The 21313-nt window shown below is 35.1% G+C and overlaps 1 protein-coding gene across 1 annotated transcript; it reads right to left on the bottom strand.

Moving 5' to 3' along the window:
- Positions 1-14158: 14158 nt before the first annotated feature.
- Positions 14159-21045, bottom strand: LOC126975470 (3-hydroxyacyl-CoA dehydrogenase type-2-like). Its single transcript, XM_050823389.1, has 5 exons — positions 20654-21045; positions 19805-19969; positions 18193-18357; positions 16886-17123; positions 14159-14400 (listed from the first exon to the last, which is right to left on the bottom strand). The coding sequence occupies exons 1-5, from the start codon at positions 20660-20662 to the stop codon at positions 14207-14209; spliced, it is 771 nt and encodes a 256-aa protein (XP_050679346.1). The 5' UTR covers positions 20663-21045; the 3' UTR covers positions 14159-14206.
- Between the last annotated feature and the right edge of the window lie 268 nt (positions 21046-21313).

Below are 21313 nucleotides of genomic sequence, written 5' to 3'. Positions count from 1 at the left end.
TCAAAAAAGAACATTTTCGTTTACGCGGGTTCCACACTACCAGAACTTCGCATGCCGTTAAAAAAAATTAGGTTATTCGAATCCCCGCCATTTTTCTTCGATATTTTTATTGTTTTGTTTACAAAAAATGAGCGATTCGTTTTAAACGCTGCAAAAGAACATTATATTCGAGTGAATTTTAACACTATACAAAATGTAAATTACTACTAAAATAAATAATTGTTTCAATACTCAGTTTATATGTATATATAATCAGTAATGAATGATATTAGGTTACTACAAGGACTGGTGTTTTGGTGTTAGCAGTAAGCTAACTGTTTCAGAATCTTTTAGAGGGTTCATATTCTGGGTGTAGATAAAGTCTTGTATACAACTGTTGATAATTAGGTATTAAAACACTCATGTGATACTATTATCACACTCGGCTTCGCCTCGTGTGATAAATCCACATTCTTGTTTTAATACCCCTTATTACACAACAGTTGCATAAATAACTATTAAAACTTACAGTTGCGCTAGAGTACGGAATTGCTGTGATATTTTTTATGCATTTTTGAAGTAAATCTTTTTTATCAACGTATGAGAGAAATGTTATATCATCAACAATATGGGTATCGTATCCGAGGTTCTCGAGACTGCATAGAACGAATTTTGGATCATTTTTGAAATCCAAGATGGCCGCCGCACAAAATAATGATTTCAGCAATATGGATATCGTGTTCGAGGTTCTCGAGGGTACAGAAAACGATTTTGGCATCATTTTTCAAATCCAAGATGGCCGCTGCGCAAAATGGATATCGTGATATCCATATTGCTGAAATCATAATTTTGTGCGGCTGCCGTCTTGGATATCAAAAATGATCCCAAATTCGTTCTCAGCACCCTCGAAAACCTTGGATACGATATCCATATTGATGAAATCATAATTTTGTGCGGCGGCCATCTTGGATTTATCTAACTTTAACTATGTAACTTTAGGGAAGTCCCTAAAGTCACATATACAAACATAAATACCAAAATCCCGCGTGGCATAGTATTCAAAATAATATAACGTACATTTTATTTTAGTACAGTTATTTCCAATAATTCCACGACATATTAAATCTTTGTGGGTGTTACTTATAAGGAGTTAGGATTTTTATTTTAATTACTTAGGTTGGTATTTGATTTTTATGTATATTACTACATATAATAAGACCACGAAAGCGAAATTTGTTTGTGTTGAATAGTTTATTATAAGGGATTACTTCGTTTTTATTTTAATTTATATAATAAATTATATCGTTTAGTATTTGGTTTTCTTTTGATATTTATGACGACCTGTATAGCCGAGCCGAGGGTTAGCGATCCTATCTGCTAAGCTAGAGGTCCCGGGTTCGAATCCCGGTAGGTGCAAGCATTTATATGATGAATATGGATGTTTGTTTCCGAGTCATGGGTGTTTAAATGTATTTATGTATGTTTATAAGTATCTTTATATGAATTTATGTGTTTAAGTAAGTATATTGTATTAAATATATCGTTGTCTTGTAACCCATAACACAGGCTATATATGCTTAACTTGGAGCAAGATAATTTGTGTAAAAAAAAAGTGTGTCAATATTATTTGTCAATATAATAAATGTATTTGTGGTGAATAGTTCAATGAGAATGCGAAGGTTTGTGAGTGTGTGTGTATGTTTGTTACGTCTTCACGCACAAATTACTGAATGGATTTTAATGAAATATTAAATTAAATTATTATTGCCATATTATTTCAAATTGCCTACTTATTGCATGCAGTGTTTGCTTTAGATTCATGATTTAACCTTAATCTGTGCACCTATGACTTATTCAAATTCAAATATTTTTATTCAATATAAGATACAAAATCACTTATTGAAAGTCAAACACAACCAAAAGGTATGGTTCTCAGACCTGAGAAGAACGGGCGCAACAAACTCAGCGGGCTTCTCTTTTTTAAAATTTTGTTACAATAAACCTTATTATTTAATAGCCTGTGGGCGGTCGCTCGACTATTCCCAATCAGAGGTATCATTAAGAAAGTCATTTATGTTATAGTAACATTTACCACAATTTTTTTTACAATTCTTTTGAACTTCGTAATACATTTGTTTTGAACATTTTCTGGGATCTTGTTGTAAAAGCATTAACATTAAATTATTAAATCAATTATTAATTAATAAACCTACGCAACAAAAAACTTACTAACTCGACTTAGCCGAGTATTAGGAATTATAAGTTTATGTTTGTTCCTAGTGTTAACATTATGGTTATGACAGTTTCAAGCAAATTCACTTATGTGCCTATGAACATACATTACATTATCGAGAAAATATTGAGAGGAAACAGTCAAGATGTTTATTCCTTTAAATTTTGCTCTCAATTATTCTTTAGGACTTAGCTTATAAATAGCGCGAATAGCCGTCTTCTGCAGTACAATGATGGTATTGATATCGGCAGTATTGCCCCATAGAAATACTTATACCATAGGCCATAATACTATGAAAACAACTAAAGTAAACTAGTCGCGCCGTATCTACGTCGGTTGTTCTTGTCTTTTTAGTCGCGTATGCTGCAGAAATAAGTCTGTTAGCCAGATCTTCAATATGGTGGCCAGTGTAATTTGGAATCCAGAGTAATGCCAAGAAAAAGATCTTGTTTGATAAAACCTTTATTATAATTTATAAATCGTTAGCGAACCAAATAGACAAACATTGATTTTGTATAGCACGTTGATAATTGGTATCCTTTTGTGTCCAACTTGCATTCTCCATGCATTTTCTATACGCACGTGTATTAACTTCTTTGGTCATTTGATTTCTGAGGGATCTTATTTGACAAGCAGACCTCACGGACGAGTGAAAAAATAAGGACTCCGTGTCACCTTACATAACAGCACCAAAACAAGCCGGTACACGTGTAAATACATAGCCCCACGCATACACTTACACTAATACAAGCCTATCGGCCGCCATTATGAGATTTGCCATCGTCTGTGACACATCAGTTTGCGTCGCAATAAAATATTTTTAAAATGCCGTCCGCGTCGTGCGTTGTGAAAAAGTGTAAAAACAATAATATAAAAGTATTTGTGGATATATGATTATTTAAGGGAGAAAAAATTGTGTATTTGGTATACCCCGTATCCGCACACACACTAGCATAAAGGTGCTTCACTTTTTTTTACTAGTCCGTGGCAGACTTAACTAAAATTGAATGATAAAGTGAAGCAAAGTGGTCCCCAACTTGTACCCAGAAACCCAAACAGACCTAGGAAACGACAATTAACTATACATATAGATGGAAAGATGGAATTATGAAGACAGTGGGACCATACTGGTGACGAGTACGAGGAGATAGGACTCCTCAGAAGTAGAAGGCATTGGCCTGAGGAAAACTGAGAATAGAGATGTTAATTGTTATATAGTTACTTATGAATGAATTTTAGTTTAATTGTTAACTCTCCATTTTGCTTTTATTTAATGTGTCATATGCATTTGGTTGAAGATACTATTATTAGTGTACGTCCTGACTCACAGCGCACCGCGTATGGCGGATCACAGAGCGGATTTGTATTTCGATACGTGTCCTGAGTGCAAGCGGAAAAGTTCCTCAACTTTACGCGCATGTATTGTGTGTATTTTACTTTGGTTTTAATAACGTCGATAGCGAAACTTAATCGTTTACAATGTTTAGAAGAAACAGTTCTTTTACCAATGATATATTTTTTGTGAAAAAAAAAGAAAGCACGAAATTATATAGACTACAAAAAAATGAAGCGGTGAATACGTTGCACTATTAAATTAAATTTAAATCTGTAACCCACGTTAAACTATATGTAGAATTAAGACGATACCCAGAGATATAGATTTAAAAAGATATTGAACAACATTTTTTCTGGAAACAAATTCTCACAGAAAATTAATAAGGCCTTCAGGCATGTTTTCAAAAAAATAACGTTATAACATAATATTATGTAAGGTAGTATTCATAATCTTCAGCAGGAGAGTCATTAATTCCCAACATTTCACTTCATTATCAGCGAGTAAAAACAAAATACGCGTATTGTTGATCGCATCCGCCAGTAGAAAGCACCGTGAAATGTGCGCACCCGCTCGCACTCTGGACAAGTTCAAACATGTCGAACATTTGTTTAAGCCCCGGTTTCCACCAAAGCGGAGAGGAGAGGAGATGTGTTTTGATAACCAATCAGATTTTGCTTCTCAAATCTCCGCTTAGCGTTGAAGCGGATCAAGCGGAGAGGAGAGTTGCATTTTTCTTTTATTTTGTGCTGCGAGCGAGCAAGCTTTTATTTTGTCTGTGATCGGACGGCAAGGCGGCGCGGCGCCCGCGCTATCGCACACCCAAAAGCGTTATTTATTCGATTATTGAGTATTGACTGATCTTGAATGCTAAAGGCGTTCCTTCTTTTTTTATTTATTTGTTTATTAACTTATTATTTAACCGAATTTAGTAGTTAAGCGACGTATTTAAATTAAAAAATGCTCCAAAAATATTCTTATAGAATCGCATTAGCTTTTGTATATACATAATAATATAGTCGGATTTTTTTTTACTTTTAGTGTTTGTTATTATTGAAAAATTGATGAATAACATGTTTCCGTCGATAGTTTAGTAACGATATGACGTCTTTCTTTCGTAGATATCAGTTGACTCATTTCGAGCTCTCACAGCTCACATCTCCGCTATGCAGAGCTCACATCTCCTCCCCGCTACGCATCTCCTCTCCGCTTTGGTGGAAACCGGGCCTGAAGCGCGGTTCATTCCACCTGCACAGTGCGCCTCCACTCAGGAGTCAGGACGCAGCCTGAGGAGTACCTATGGGTGATGCTGATCCGATGAAAACTTGCAGGCCGGATAATTAGATATTTTATAGACAATGAGAAGAAATGTCCTTGAGGATAGCTTGGGAAAAAATTATGTTTGCGTAAGTTTTTAACGGCGCCCTTCAGCCCGAATAATGCTAAAACATTACGGCTTCACGGCAGAAAAAGGCGCCGTTGTGGTATCCAAGCAGGCTTCCTGTGCAACCTCCCACTGATTAATGTTTACATTTCGCATTATCCGCTCAGTATTAATATAACTGAAACTCGTAAAAAATTACCCTCGATTAGTTAGTGTCGGAGATTTATTTATGTTTTGTTGAAAAATCGATTTTTCGATCGATTTCAGACCGCCATCTCTTCAACCTCTCAATATGACATGACTGACATACCGCCCGGCTGCCAGAGCCGTGTACTCTCACCTCCAACTTTATAATTGTTTTGTGGTGAACTACTTACAGTTTAACGTATTTACTTACGAAAGGACTTATTTGCATACTTTAGGAATAGGATGACGTTTCAATTTTATTTAGTTTGTGTGGTTTTTTATCACTGACTGTATATATATATATATATATATATATATATATATATATATATATATATATATGAGTGTGAACACGATCAATAAAACCTCCAAATGTTGAAATACTTAGTTATACTTACTACCTGTGTAATAGTGTAACCCAAAACATGTTTTGTCCTAACAAACGCGTTTTTATTCATGTACGTAAATTTTGTTGCACATAAAAATGTAAATTGATTAATAAATATATTATTATTAAATAAACTATTCTTTTATTCCACAGTTTAGTGTAGAGTAGTTTATTTGTATTTACATAACGAAAGTCTACTGAATCTGCAATTCTGCTAAGTTGATAGGTAAATATGTAATAAGGCCGTCTTTGCTATGGTAGGTCCAGTCAATTCTTTTCGCAATGTAATGAAATTAATAGTATTTCGAAGTTTATAGGTTCAGTTATGTCATCAAATCGTTTTACATAAACTAGTTATTACCTGGACATCATACGAATTGCTTTGATTTTGAGGTTATGATACATTTTATCAAATAGATGTTATTTGATAAAACCCGGGTTTTGATTTAAAAAATAATAACTGGGGGGTAATCAGTCGATGTTTACATATCATTTAAAACAACTATGAATTTGATACAAGTCTGCAGCGGTCCATACATTTTTGGGCAATCTCCTATATAACCTCATTGCTTGCAGTCATTTAATTGTGACATGGGGTTATAAGTGTAAATATAAAGAAGTTACTTATATCCATCCGATTTAATATTGGCTACAAAATTCTTTTCTGGTAGTTACAGTGTGCATATTCAGCCATACGTTGTTTTAATTGACTTAAATCATTTACATTTTTAATTCGTTTAAAACATTTTGGCTACCACGAAATGTAAATTACCACAGCCGTAAATTTTTAGATTTAGGACCACCGTCTACTCACTTAAATTATAAATATGTTTCATGAGAAAATGTTAATTAAAATGACAGATGCGAAACGTAAACGATATAAAAACGTAACTGTATGAGAATGTCTTTAGCAGCGGCCGATTCTTTTGAACCGTGTAGGTAATTGTCTTAATTATTCGAGAGAAAATTTGCTAAATGACAACGTGTGTGGTTCTTGTCAAACGTGCTATAAATGTGATGTGACGCGTCTCTGTTCCGATGTCAAGAACAAGTGACAACTTATTAAAAAAATATTTAATACAATGTATCTTTCTTTACATTTATAATATGGTTTAAGTAGGACAGAGACCGCTTTTCAAAATGACCTGAAACCTTTTTTTTCTACTTTATTTACTTGCCAAGTTTATGTTGTATGAATTTGAGCACCCGTATAGACTTCTTCGGCCTTACAAATAAACTTGGTATAAAGTTATACCTGAGACTAAACAAAGAGAAAATTAGAAAATCCAAAAGTGCACGCCTCGAACGCTCTCTTATATTTTTTTAAAGTTAAATTTCGAATAAAATCTAATCACCTGAGTTTAAAAAAAACGAGAAGGCCTGCAGTAGTGATTTTCGAAAGGAACTTTCTCTACTTAATTCTGAAAATTGTGAAAAAAAAATTTTGTCGTTTCGTCAAGTCGTTCTCGAGCTATCCGTACCACGCCGTTTTATTGAACCACAGACTAATGGACGTCCACGATATTTTTTTTAATGAACTTTTTTTTATATTAATACTTATTCGACAACTTAAAAAAAGGATCAGGATTATTCATTAGGATTTTATATTGATGTGCTTTTTATAATGTGTAACAGTAATAGAAAAAAAAATATGCAGCTTAAAGAGTTGAAATCGTGTGACCTTGACAGGTCGGTTATAAAGCACAACCTCGCCGCTTCGCGTTCGAGGCGTGCAATTTGCAAAATCACAACGCTAATTCTCAAGTTTTCCGAATAATGTAATGTCGAAATTTCCAAAACATTATACGTCCGAATAATCAAAATGTCTATTTGTAAAAGATTTGTAAGCATTTTGCTTTGCATATTCGTGGTTTAATTGTCATGTATAACTTTACCTATATCAAGTTTATTTGTAATGTCGCTTGTGTTTAAGAACAAAAGAATGATATGAAAATATTAGTCATTCTTATAACAAGTTGGTACACGTAACAAAACTCACGCAGTATCTTGATTGTTTCAAATAAGAACTTAGACCTAGCCGACTTACAAAATTAGTAAGAGCCCGTGAACCCCAGAATCACGTTATTTTATAAAAGCTGAAAGTTTGTCAGCACATGCTCCCACCAGAGGTAAGAACGATGGACCATTATGGAGTTTGGGTTACAGTGTCTTTGGCAGGTAAACGGTGCAAAAGGTGTGTAAATTACCGATCTAAATTCAACAAATAATAAAGTGCGATTTTTTGGTATTACCTTCAGAATATTATTAAAAATCACGTTATTCGTTGCCAGACACTTAACATCGTGGTATTCGCTTTAAAATCCTTTAGAGCTATCAGCATAGAGGAGGTTTTTAGTCGGTAGGGGGTCGAAAAAAAACATAGTCAGCACTAACACCTTGCCAGACACCATTAATGATCATGAAATTATAATTTGACAGTTGACTTACGTCAATGTATAAATACTTGGGGAATAAGTAGATGATGTTTCCTCATTAGACAGTGACTTTTGATAGTTCCAACCCCTTGACCCCCAGACAAGTATGTAGGGTAGCTGTAGGAGAGCGCGAGGCAGTATGCATATGTGTGAGTGCGAACTGCGAGTGCTAGCGTGAGAATATGTAGCGTATATATTGTTCCGAACTCTTGTTAGTAGGTACTCGTGCAAAATTAGAATCAAATTTATTCAGTTTCATCAGAACTGCATTCTTTGTTTTCCTGCATGAAAGTTAAGTTAATGAGTGGAATAAATCCCATGACTTCTTCCTAAGTAGGTGACAATACCTGTCGTGTAATACAGTACCTACTTATAAGTTTTAAATAGGTACTTGCCTTAGTCCTATGTCTATACCTTAGATAATTTATACGTCTGGAAAGAGCTTCTTGCTGTAAGGCAATGTTTATTACTTTAGTGTGCATGACAGCAACGTCTTACACTCGCGAATTGTTAGTCATTTTGTTTTAGTGTGCGTGCGTTGATGAAAATAGAGGTTAACAGTTCGCCGCCATTTTTCAACGTGTTCACAACTGTCACAGTCTATCTAGACATATAAATTATCTAAGGCCTAAAACATATTAATGACGTAACATGAAATAACGACATAATATCTCAGTAGGATATTTTATTAGAACATACGAAATATTTCTCGAAAAAAAAAACAGGCAATAAAAGACCTTATTAATTACCTATTGCGTAATATTTAATTCAATTATTTTGTAGCTTGTTTTTCTTGTTTGTCGGTTTGTCATGGTATTTACTGCTTTATTCTAAATCAAAATGGCAGTTAGAGTCTGAACACACCGCGCCACGCGCAGCGGGACGCCAAATATTTTACGACAAATACCCCGGACGCGTCAGAGCTTTTATAACATCAGAATGTATTAAACAATTAATTATTAGATATAAAAATTAAAATTTTATAGTGCATATAATGTGACAGTTAAAAAATAATAGTATGCTAAGGTTTTGTGTCTGTCCGTTTTGAAGCCTCGCGTTACGAAAAGAAAAACTTATTGATGCATCTACTGTACCTTCTATTAAGTAGTACTTACGTAAAAACATGATTTAAGTATTAATATACATTTACTTTTTTTGACTTACTCGTGTTTAGGCATTGAGTATTTGACGTTTGAGTATTTTTGTTGGATCTAGTCAAAACAAAATAAGGGCCACCACGTTTTTACAGTATTCTCATGAATTCTTGACGTTTAAAGGTTGATCAATGTTTCAGTTGGATAAATTGATTGATTTTTATTGTAGACAGCATAAAATAATGATGCATTCCATTAAAAAAAGAAATTTGCTTCACTTTTTCTAAAAATTGACATTTGTGCAAAAATAATTAGTGAGGAAAAAAATTCTGAATAAAAAAAAACATAAAATGTTTCTTGATTTATGACTTTCCTCAATATCTAGTATGCCGTCCTCGATTACTAATGCACTCTTGAAGCCTAGAAGGTACATTCTCCACCAGGTGAACCACTGTTTCTTGAGGAATTTGTTCCCAGCTTGATTTCAGAACGTTTATTAGCTGTCTTTCATTGTGCACGGGTTGGTTTGTGCTTCGAACACTGCATTTCATGAAATCCCACATGTGTTTAATGGGATTTAGATCCGGACTGTTTGCAGGCCAGGCCAACACCTGTATACCAGCCTCCTCTAGGGCTTCTCTGGTGGCCCTAGCTGTATGAGCGCGAGCATTATCGTGCATCAGATGGAATCTTGCGCCGATTCTATGTGCATATGAGACCACATGGGGTCTTATGATCTCCTCGATGTAACGTTGAGCTGTTATTGTGCCTTCGTTTTAATCAAGTGGCCCTTATTTTGTTTTGACTAGTATATATTGCAACAGAAATGTTGATTTAAAAGAGTGGCAATGAGTATCTTGCCACTTCTTCTTGTTAAAGCTCAACCCTTTCCGAAGTGGCAGAAAATATAAAAAGAAAAGAAAACTTTTGACGATCATAAGTGTCATTTCCTTGACCTACTTGAATAAAGTGATTTTGATTTCATTTGCATCATTAGTGCAACGTGCCAGCCACAGTAAAGAGAATTACAGATAATTAACAGAAATAAAAACGAGTTTATATTAAAACAAACGCAGCATTTCAAGCAGATTTAAAGAACACATTGTGACGTCACTCTAAGTCAGTGGTGATGAAGACACGTCAAACCATCCAAATCCTTACATCGACTTCAAGAACGCAAAAATTTAGGCAAAAAGCTTTCCAATAAGCACATGATATGTAATTTTCTTAGAAATGAGAATGGATTTAGTAACTTAATAAAATATAGACATATCTAATCTAATATGTAAAATTCTCGTATATCGGTGTTTGTTACCACACTACTCCGAAAAGGCTAAACCAACTTATTTGAAAGTTTGTGAGTATATCGGGTAGTAGTAACCATGTATTGCAATTGTCTGAAACTTACTTTCGACCACACTGTGTTGCAACCAAGTCTTTGTATTCGTATTAAACACATTTGCATACACATATAGGTCTGAGACATGTTTGATACAGTCTGAATAATAGACAGCGTTCACACCAACATAAAACAAACATGTTTTTAACAAGTAGCTATTATTAATTTTATTGAAATTTATGTATAATACTTATTAAAAACAAATTTTGAAACAAAACACCAATGTGGATTATAGTATCACATGAGTGTTTTAATACCTAATTATCAACAGTTGCATACAAGACTTTATCTACACCCAGAATATGAATCCTCAAAAAGTTTCTGGAACAGTTAGCTTACTGCTAACATTAAAACACCAGTAACCTAATATCATTCATTACTTCTATACAAATAAAATAAGTATTAATGAAACAATTATATATTTTAGTAGTAATTTACATTTTGTATAGTGAAATAATTAAAATTCACTGGAATATAATGTTCTTTTGCAGCGTTTAAAATGAATCGCTTATTTTTTGTAAACAAAACAATAAAAATATCGAAGAAAAAGGGCGGGTATTCGAATAACCTACTTTTTTTACGGCGCGCGACGTTCTGGGAGTGTGGAGCGCTCGTAAACGAAAATGTTCTTTTTTTTTAATTCATACAGATACCACGCATCGAGCAATAAGAATGTGGCTGTATGTTTAAACTCTTTGCGCATGAAGGGATAAAAGAAACATAGGAGTGTTGTTATGAAATTCAGTACAACATTACAACACTCTTTTGGGTGATGTAATGGTTATTAGAACATTGGGTGTTTTAATGTTGGCAATAAGCTAACTGTTTCAGAATCTTTAATAGAGGATTTAAAGCATGGGTGTAGATAAATACTTTTATAATCGTCTCGCAAGCGTCAGTCATGTCATGCAGTAATGCATTGACTACTTTTTTACCTTTGATATCCAATACAAATACAAAGAAGAATATGAATCAGCAGTAGCTAGAAATCTCAAATAAACGGCTAACAAAAAAAAGCGCGTATGCCTTCCTTAAAGGCCGGCAACGCTCCTGTGATTCTTCTGGTGTTGGAAGAAATAGTGTGCGGCGGTGATCACTTATCGCCAAGTGACCCTTACGCTCGATTCTCCACCTTTTCGCTCTTGTAAAATTGCTCTGCTGGAGTGATGGCATCTTGATCTTGCTTAGAATTGTAAAGTGAAAGTTTTTGAAGCACATTCTCAAAATTACTGGTGTTACATTCTAACAAAGTTTCTGAATTCACTTCTGTCTTCTATTCTTAAATCATTCAATACGGCACGATAGGTCCCTTCTTGGTGTCGTCGCCTCAAAAATGATCGCGACCAGTACTAGCGTGGTTTCCATGAATTTGCTTAATTTTGTATGATGTACAAATATATTACACTCACAAAGCAAAGCTAGCAAACCTTCACTTTCCATTGTCAGTACCAGTAGTCAATTGACATTGAGCAGGAATATTCATTGACTTCTGTACTGACGTGTCAAACAAAGCCCCCCCCCCCCCCCCCCCAAGATTTCCACGACGATCGGAGGACCAGGAGCGCTGCCCTCATCCAACGTATTCCGGTGATCTTGACCAGATCGTCGGTCCATCTTGTGGGGTGCCTACCAACATTGCGTCTTCCAGTACGTGGCCGCCATTTGAGGACTTTATTGCCCCAACGGCCATCTGTCCGTCGAACTATGTGCCCTGCCCACTGCCACTTCAGTTTCGCAATCTTTTGGACTATATAGATAACTTTGATTCTCCTACGGATCTCCTCATTTCTGATTTGATCTCGCAGGGAAACTCCGAGCATAGCCGTCTCCATTGCCCTCTGAGCGACCATGAGCTTTCTTATAAGGCCCATAGTTAGCGACCACGTCTGCATACCGTAAGTCGTTTGTGGTAGCGCTGCCGCACCCGGGTATTTTTAGCACCCCCTGCCCTGTCGCTGCTTATGTCGCTGCTTCCGTGGCCGCCACGAGCGGGGCCGCCGCGGGGACTGGGGGCCGGGGCCTTACAGTGTCTGTCATATTTTGGGGGATTTTTGCCGTAATACCACGCTTGGCAGGCGGGTTGTCGATCGCAGTAAGTGGTGTGCTCTTAATGAAGGATACTTCTGCCCATGCTCCGTTGTTTGTAATTGTATTTTGAAAACATTTCATAAAACGATATAAAATTTGTATACAACTTGTCAAATACATGTATGGTGTAAATGGTGTACTAACCCAGTAATAAAAAAACAATTGGCGGGAAATCAATTGTCAATAGTTATTTTACACATCAAAGTTCGCAACGAAAATGGAATTAAGTCAAAAAGACTTTAGAGCGATGATTTTTTATGATTTCAAAAGTTCTCTCTCTCTCCGCAAGACTGTGTTACTCGTCTTCAAAATGCTTTTGGGAGAGAAGTACCTTGCTTGAGCACCATGAGGCAATGGTTTGCTGAATTTCAGAGAGGTCGGGTTTCCTTACATGACGAATTTCGTGAAGGGCGGCCTTCAACTGCCGTCTTCGAAAATAATGTGGCTACTGTTAAGCGGCTAATTTTGAAAAAAAAATCCGCAGATTTCCTATGAGACAATTTGAGGACTATTGGGGATTGGTTGGAGTGGTAAATTTAACACGAAGAATTGAAAGTTTGGAAACTTTGTTGTCATTGGATCTCTCATGAACTGACAGCGGAGCATAAGCCGGTTCGCGTGGAATGGTGTCACAGGAGACGAAACGTGGATTTATTGTTTTGAACCCAAATAAATACAGCAATCTTGTGAATGGCTGTTTGAGAATGAGAACAGGCCAACAAAAGTGAGGTAGGCGAGAAACGTTGGTAAAAAAATGATCGCATTTTTTTCTCAGCTGAAGGTATTCTACCATTTGTTTACCCAAGGTGTTAAAAAAAGTTCGCGCAAGACTACATTTTGGTATTTTAGCCACGTTTGCCTACATCATGACAACGCTTCTTCACTGCCAACAAAACAGTCATTTTTAGCTTCCGAAAAAGTACAACTCGTCACCCATACTGCACAGAGCCCCGACCTAGCTCTGTGGTAGCTGTATTTTCCCCAAAATCAAAGATTTGATGAGAGGTTTCACTTTTACCAATTCCGAAGAGACAGTGACAGCGTAATTAGCACGTAGAAAACATGCCTTCAGATCTGTGGTCCTCTTGTTTTAAAACATGGTTCGATCGCATTAAAAATGTTTAAAATGTAGAGTATTTTGAAAAGCAATAAACATATTTTGGTTATAACACGTTTTTTTAAGTTACGCTAAACTTTTAGTGTGGCGTACATATATACATCGGGGATTTTTTGTAAACGTCTTAAAGAAAACAATCACACCATTCATTGTTTTGTTATAATTCAAAGGGATTATTAAGGATGCATTTGGCTTTATTTTATTCCGAATTCTTTCATATTACAACCATTATACATCTGAAACTTCGTCATGAAACCGTATTAAAAGCAGTTCAATAGTTTTTGAATTTATCTCGAAGACAGACGCAACGGGGATCTTTATTTTACAATTTGTTCCATCTACTAATTCTTGAGTGTCTCACCTACCTGCTGTAGGTACATACATAAGAATTGCAAGCCTATATTATAAGGTTTTGTTCACTTACGGAGAACATAGTTGCCACAAATGCTCTGTCTATTCCGTACCACAGATAAAATATTCGCGCTTATAATATCAGTAGGAAAGTTGTTAAAAGAAACGCTGTTATAACTACAATAAATTTATTTTCAGTCTTAATCTAACTATCTTTGATCAAAGCGGGAACCATCGCTGCGCGCCATCTAACCTAATCACTTCGCCATTCAACATTTGGTTCTCTATGACGCTGGTCACCAGATGAGCGTACTCTTCGGGTTTACCCAACCGCGACGGAAATGGTGTCATACGTTTTATGAACTCTATCATCTTCTCTGGTAGGTATGACAATAGTGGAGTATCGAATACACCTGAAATATAATTTTAGAATTAAAACTTTGAGGCTCAGTTTTATTAATCGATCTTATAATCCTGTATGGATACGCCTAATAAAGGCTGAACGCTTTCAGATTCCACATAAAAATAGATAATTAATCTAAACAGTTTGTTATTTTTAAGTGATATCCGTCACTTGGCATTAAATACCTACACAAATCTAAATTTTGTAATAAAATTCATGCATGATGCGGAACTCAAACCCGCGCCTTTCGGGTTCCGTCCGCGCCGGGTCCGAGCCAAAGAGTATAATAATATATAGGGAAAAGAGAGCCCTCTCTATGCATTATGAGCTGTCTATTTGAAGACTAGCGCCATCTGAAGATTGGCCCCGAAAATAACTATATATAAGCTCGAAATTATGAAAAAGTAGAAATTCACAGAATAAGGAGATTTTTGGAGTGAATTCGCAACAGCAAGGCGGAGGAACACAAGGCTCGACTCGACGCACTTACACTTCGATTTCAATACCAAAAATATGCAAAATGGAACACGAGAGCTACATACATGCGCCAACGCTAGAAGTAGCCGCCATTTTATGACCAGTGGGCAGGTTTCAAAGCGAGTGACAGCTGACAAAGCTTTAATTTTGGGGCCAAATAACAGATGGCAATACAGTTGTCTAAAAACGTCATTTTAAGGCGACTGTCCCACCCCTGGTCCGAGCGCTCTTACCAACTGAGACAACCGTACCAGTGACGCATAAAGAGCGTCATTTGTTTCCAAAGCGGTGGTAATGTTTGAAGTGACCAAAGAGGATGTAAATACTACGTAATAAGAGGCGGTACGTGCAGTCATTTGACATAAGTTTGAAATAGTAGTAATTACAGAATGGCGATTGTCGAAGAAGTATAATCCGGCTATGTTTGAAAGCGAACAGTCTCTTAAAAACGAGTGGATTTCGGCTATCTCCGTTTATTACAAGATCGTATCAGTCATCTGTCAATCTATCAATGACTGCACGTTTCATACAATCGAGTGAATTGCTGTTTTCTTAGAGAATTTCGCTAGGTTGGAAGTGGCATCAAAAAGAATTCTAAAGGAATCAATTTAGAGAAAATAAATGCATTTTATGCCTTTCCCGTCTCGCTAGTTTTATCAAATAAAATATGCTATCAAATAGAATAAAACCTCAGCACAAAATAAAGAGGAATAGTGCAGAAATTTTACTTAGGTACAGCGTTTAAAATAAATATCTACTTTAGCTTGTAAGGTCCATTCAAAGTCGTACTCAGCTGACAGGTGCGGTGGACTAATAATACATTGACAAATCAGAGCGCGGACAACACGATTAAAGAAATTATTATTTATAAGGAAACCTGTTTTGTATTATTATGAACAATATGAAATCTTTGGAGATACGACGCAAAACGAATGATGTAATAAAACAACATAAGATTATACTTAATAAAATCATATCCCCAGAATGTTCTTATAAATTTAAACCTTTCCGTCCCCAGTAAAAGATTCTTAAAATTCCCCATAAAAAATAGCTATAATAGGATTCCCCAAAAATAAATACATATTTTGGTCGAATTGTTCCTCTTTCTATTTTCATCTGTTATCTTTTTTCTTACCTACTGCAATTATTATAATTATAATATAATAAGTAATCTTGGTGTAACTAATTGAATAAATAAATAAAGTGTTATACAATCATATAAATTTAGATAATTTATACGTCTAGATAGTCTCTTGCTGATAGACAATCGATTAAAACAGGCCAGGAATATTAGTTTAGTGTGCGTGACAAGCTACTAGCGATGTGCCGAGTACGGCTTGACACGAGTCAGACTCGATTCCCACTTTGGACTTGCCTACTCAATACACACTACAATTTATTTTGATTCTAGTACGCCTGAATTGCTGACTTAGTACTCGCTGACTCGATTCTTAATATCTCAAGTTCTCAAATAGCTTCTTAAAAGATCTCTTTTTTGTGTGATAATACTTATTTACTTTTTACTCATTTCTGGTTCCTAGATAACTCCTTAGTATGTGCTATGTTTTTGTGATGTTTAAAAAAATTTTCATTAAAAATGTTTGATGTATTAGCTTTGTTTTAACTCCATTTCGACTTTTTCCTAGTTGTTCTAAAAAGGGGAGCAGACTCGAATTTCCAGAGTAGAGTTCTAGACTCGAGTCAACTCAAAAACTCGAGAACTGGGCTCGAACCGCGGATGCGAGTCATGATTCGAATACCGTATAAATCAACTTGATCCACCAAAACAGGTACACTTAGTGTTAGTGTGCTTGAATTGCTCAAAATAGAGGTTAGTTCTAATCTCATTTCATTTTTTTCGACGTCATAGTCTATCTACACGTATAAACGATCTAAGCATATAAAGAGCAGTTCATCAACTAACTTAGCAACAGAAACTCTAGATTAAATTTGTAAAAAAAAAACCTATAAAATTTTCAAATCAGGTGAATCAAGCAAGTAAGGTGACATAAACTCACCTGGTGCTATAGTGACAACCCTTATTCCCTGTGGGGCTAGATCTCTAGCAATGGGTAAAGTCATTCCAATTATTGCAGCTGTTGATGCAGCATATGCAGCTTGCCCGATATCACCTTCTAAAGCTATTGTGGATGCTGTGTTTACAATAACACCTCTCTGACCGGATTCAGAGGGTTTATTTTTGCCCATCAATCCTGCGGCCAACCGAATAGTATTGAATGTTCCTATTGTATTTACCTGAAATATTGTGAAAACACACTGTCACAGATTCACAGAAATTGCATTTAAAAAAAAAACCTGAGAAGAATGAATTCAATGCTGAGTGCATTAATTTCATTCAATTAACATTTTCAAATAATAAAGCATAATGACTCAAATAACTCCTTAAGTGCAAGGAGAATTAATGAAATAATTTTCAACATTTTAAAACTCATACTCACAAAAAACTCTTAATGTTTCCATTTACTTAAGCAAATGAAAAAATATAAAAGTAAGTAAATCATAAAAAAGCACCTTTAGAGTTATTGAGTACAGACTGTAAATCATGTATAAACATTTAAAATTAATTAAAATTTAACATTATCAGGATTCTCAATGACAAACTGCCACTAAAAGTACGAGTACAACACATGAACCAGCTACGAGTTAACGAACACCGCGTAAGGTTTATTAGAGGCCGCTCAAGGAACATGCGCTGCTGGGCCGTCGCAGCCGCGCGGGCGAACGTCCGCGGCGCACGTTACAAGTAGCGTAACCTGACAACGAACGCGTGACGTCACGTTCTGTAAGACCTACTAACTAAAGCTAGTGATCTTTGACCAGTAGTGGCATCACACTAAAGAATACACTTCCATGAACCAGCTATTGCTTCCCTCAACCGATTTAAGGGTATCACCTGATTTTTTTTATGAATATAAGGGACGAGATGAGCATTCAGCTGATGGTAATTGATACACCCTGCCCATAACAATGGAATGCCACACAGGATTCTTGAAAAACCCAAAAATTCTGAACGGCACCACAATTGTGCTTGTCACATTGAGACGTAAGATGTTAAGTCTCATTTGCCCAGTAATTTCACTGACTACGGTGCCCTTCAGGCCGAAATACAATAATGCTGACACATTACTGCTACACGGCAGAAAAAGGCGCCGTTGTGGTACCCATAACCTAGCCGGCATCCTGGTGTGGGCTTCCCACTGGAAGGGATTAACACATCATGACCATGACACAGCGACACATTTAACTGTTGTTACACAATTTTATCTTTTAGATTCCTATCTTATTAAAAAGCTTAACAACTTACATTTACACATTTTGTAAAATGCTCCAAAGAGCACTCTCTATCTTTATAAAAGTTGTATATCTGATGGCTCTGTGCATAGCCAGCACAATTAACTAAATTGTCTAACTGACCAAACTTTGTTTTAACAATATCTAATGCCTTTTTCACATCCTCCTCTGATGTTATCTAAAATAAAGATAAATTTATAACTAAAAATTTAAACACACCAAGAGATTGAACGGACTCCATTTTCTATATTAATCACTTTTTTTATCATTTACTGCTTTTGGCATCTCAATAACCAATCTATGGAATGTTTAAGTGATATCTTTTAAATCCACTATGGGATCAAATTCTAATATAATATTGGTATTTGTATGAATGTGACGGACAAGCATTCTATATACAACTAGATGGTTTTGGAAATGAAGATTGACATAATATAATTAATATTTCAATAATAAGGATCAATTTAGTGATTTGATAGATTTTATTAGTTGAAGAGGTTTAACCTAACTGTTTGTTGTGTTCACACAAAAATTATCTTAGTTTATTAGAGATAAGTACAAAGTACATAACTAAATATACAGATAGAAATTAAATACCAATATTTATGGATGATGCGGGACTTCAACCCGCAGGGAGGGTTATCCCAAAAATGTCAAACCAAAAGATTAGACAAACTGGCTCTGTTGTTAATCCACAGCTGAATATTTTAGTGATCAAACAGCCTGGAACTAGATTATAATTATTTTATAGCAATAATTGTTATTGCTATAAAATAATTATAATAATGACAGTACAATAATGTTTATTTTATTAAAAAAATCGCAAAAAAAGAATGATGGGAGGGTTTCTTGCGCCACTTTTTCTCTATCAGAGCTCCATTGATCTATGTCTATTAGAAATGACATCAAAAATAATTCTAGAGGAATCAATTTATAATGGGTATTTTACATGGGGTTTATGTAAGTGTAATTGACATTTTCAGACCCCCTGAACACATGAAAACCTAATGTAAAAATACAACTTTATAATTACCCATGTTTTAATCCATAAAAAATTATTTTAATTATATAAAGTTATAACATTTATTATAACATTTTTTTTTAATTTCTACAATTTTTCATATACTTGACAATTTTTTTTTAAATTCTGATACTAGAAAATGTTTGCATGTCCATTTGGTATATAACAACTGACTCCACTATAATTAAAACTGCCTGTGATTGTTGCCCTTAGGCAATGCTCTCCCTCTGTAAAATCTTCTTACTGGGTATCATAATATCTCCACTTGAATGCACAGACATACATTAAATAGAATACTTTTAATTATGTCATTCTGATACCATCAAACAAAGTACCATTTCCTCGGCTAATGTTTGACTTGACTCTGCATGCTTTTTTACTACACATAAAAGATCCCACAGTTTGGTTGGATGAGTATACAATAGATCATTCTTTTGCTCTCAGCAAAAGCATGAGCTTTCTTGCACATACCCAGTATTGCCCACTTTCAGGTTGACATTAATTTCTGAGACATCTTTTAAATTTACACATAATATATAAAACTTGAATTTATATTAATATTTTTAAAGTTACATCAAATATCATAAGTTACTGCAAAACATACACAGCCAGTACAAGCAATAACATCAGCTCCGGTTGACTTTGCTACTTCTTGGGCTCTGGTGCCTTGGATGTCAAGGATAACCACTTTGCCTCCATTTTTAGCAAGCCTTTCAACAGTAGCTTTTCCTAACCCTGATGCACCTCCAGTTACCAAACTCACCATGCCCTGAAAATTGTTTTCAATTAATTAGTTTGTTTATTAACCTGCATATTCCATACATTTATCAAAACTATATACAATATTAATTAACTTTTTTTCTTATGCTAGGGTATGTAAAATAGTTCAAAGGAATCTATTTTGAAAAAATAAAAGTGTTTTATGTCATATGCCTATTTTCACTTTTGTCTTCCTATACTATAGCAAAATGTCCTGCCCATTTACATTGAAGCATTCTTCTCCACTTTGGATGTTCGCCATTTGGAGATGTTGGACTAATTAAAAAAATATGCACTTTTTTATCAATAAATTTCTTGATCAGGTTAAGCAGTGTTTCCAAAACACTGTTCTGCTTTGACCCGGTAATTTTCTGACTGCTCCTTTGTGACACACTTAGTACTTTTAAGCCTGAGCTGATGGTTACTTTGGGGAAAATAATTAATATTGACACATTAATTAATAATTAAAAAATGTTATTAATAGTAAAAAGCGGTGAGCTCGCCGCTTTTTACTTACCTTGCGACACGGTACGTGGTCGCGACCCGGCAAATGGGAAACGCTGATGTTATGTATGTTCATAGCTTTTGTATTTCTGTGTTCCTACATGCTTTAATAAAACATGTTCTTCTTCTCATGGGGTTTTTCGGTCAATGTAAAGTATAACAATTTGCACATATATTATATCGTACTTACCTTTAACATTTCAGCTGTATGATATTTTCAATGAGCATTAATTTAATAGAAATAACAATCTTGCTTATTCTTTCTAAATATAGAGATATATAATTTATAGCAACCTCTTATTTGTTTACAATTTTATACTCTACTTCTAAAAAACATGCACTTCTTTTAAGTGTAACTTGTTTTATAACACCGGTAATGTAGATTTGCACTGAAAAGTCGGCGATTTCACTGTTTAGTGTTTTGGTAAAGTTTTATTCATCATTGGAATAATAAATTAATAGGTAAATTGTAGGTTATATATTTTTTTTTTTTTATTAGGTTAAAGGTTTGTCGATTCCCGGTCTAGGGCCTAGGCAATGTCATTAATCCAAACATTCCGTTGTTTTACCAGCACATTGATTTTTATTGCTCTTCCTTCTCTTCGATTATTATACTTAATATCACGATGTGGGCGCGGAGTCCTGCTTTTTTTACTTGGCCATGAATACGTATTTTATCTATATTTTTGTAACGTGATTCGTTTCCCTACCTTACTGAACCATTGAAACGTCCGCGCAACTAGAGCGGCTTGTCTCTTTAAAATAATTAATAAATACAAACACTTTGAAGTAGATCATGTAAGAAAACTTCCAAATTCCAATGTGAATCAATGATTCTTTCGTGAACTTA

This window comes from Leptidea sinapis, chromosome 36, assembly GCF_905404315.1.
Source record: "Leptidea sinapis chromosome 36, ilLepSina1.1, whole genome shotgun sequence".
Classification (NCBI taxonomy): Eukaryota; Metazoa; Arthropoda; class Insecta; order Lepidoptera; family Pieridae; genus Leptidea; species Leptidea sinapis.
Note: the sequence above shows the minus strand (reverse complement) of the source record. Positions and strands in the feature narration are given on the sequence as shown.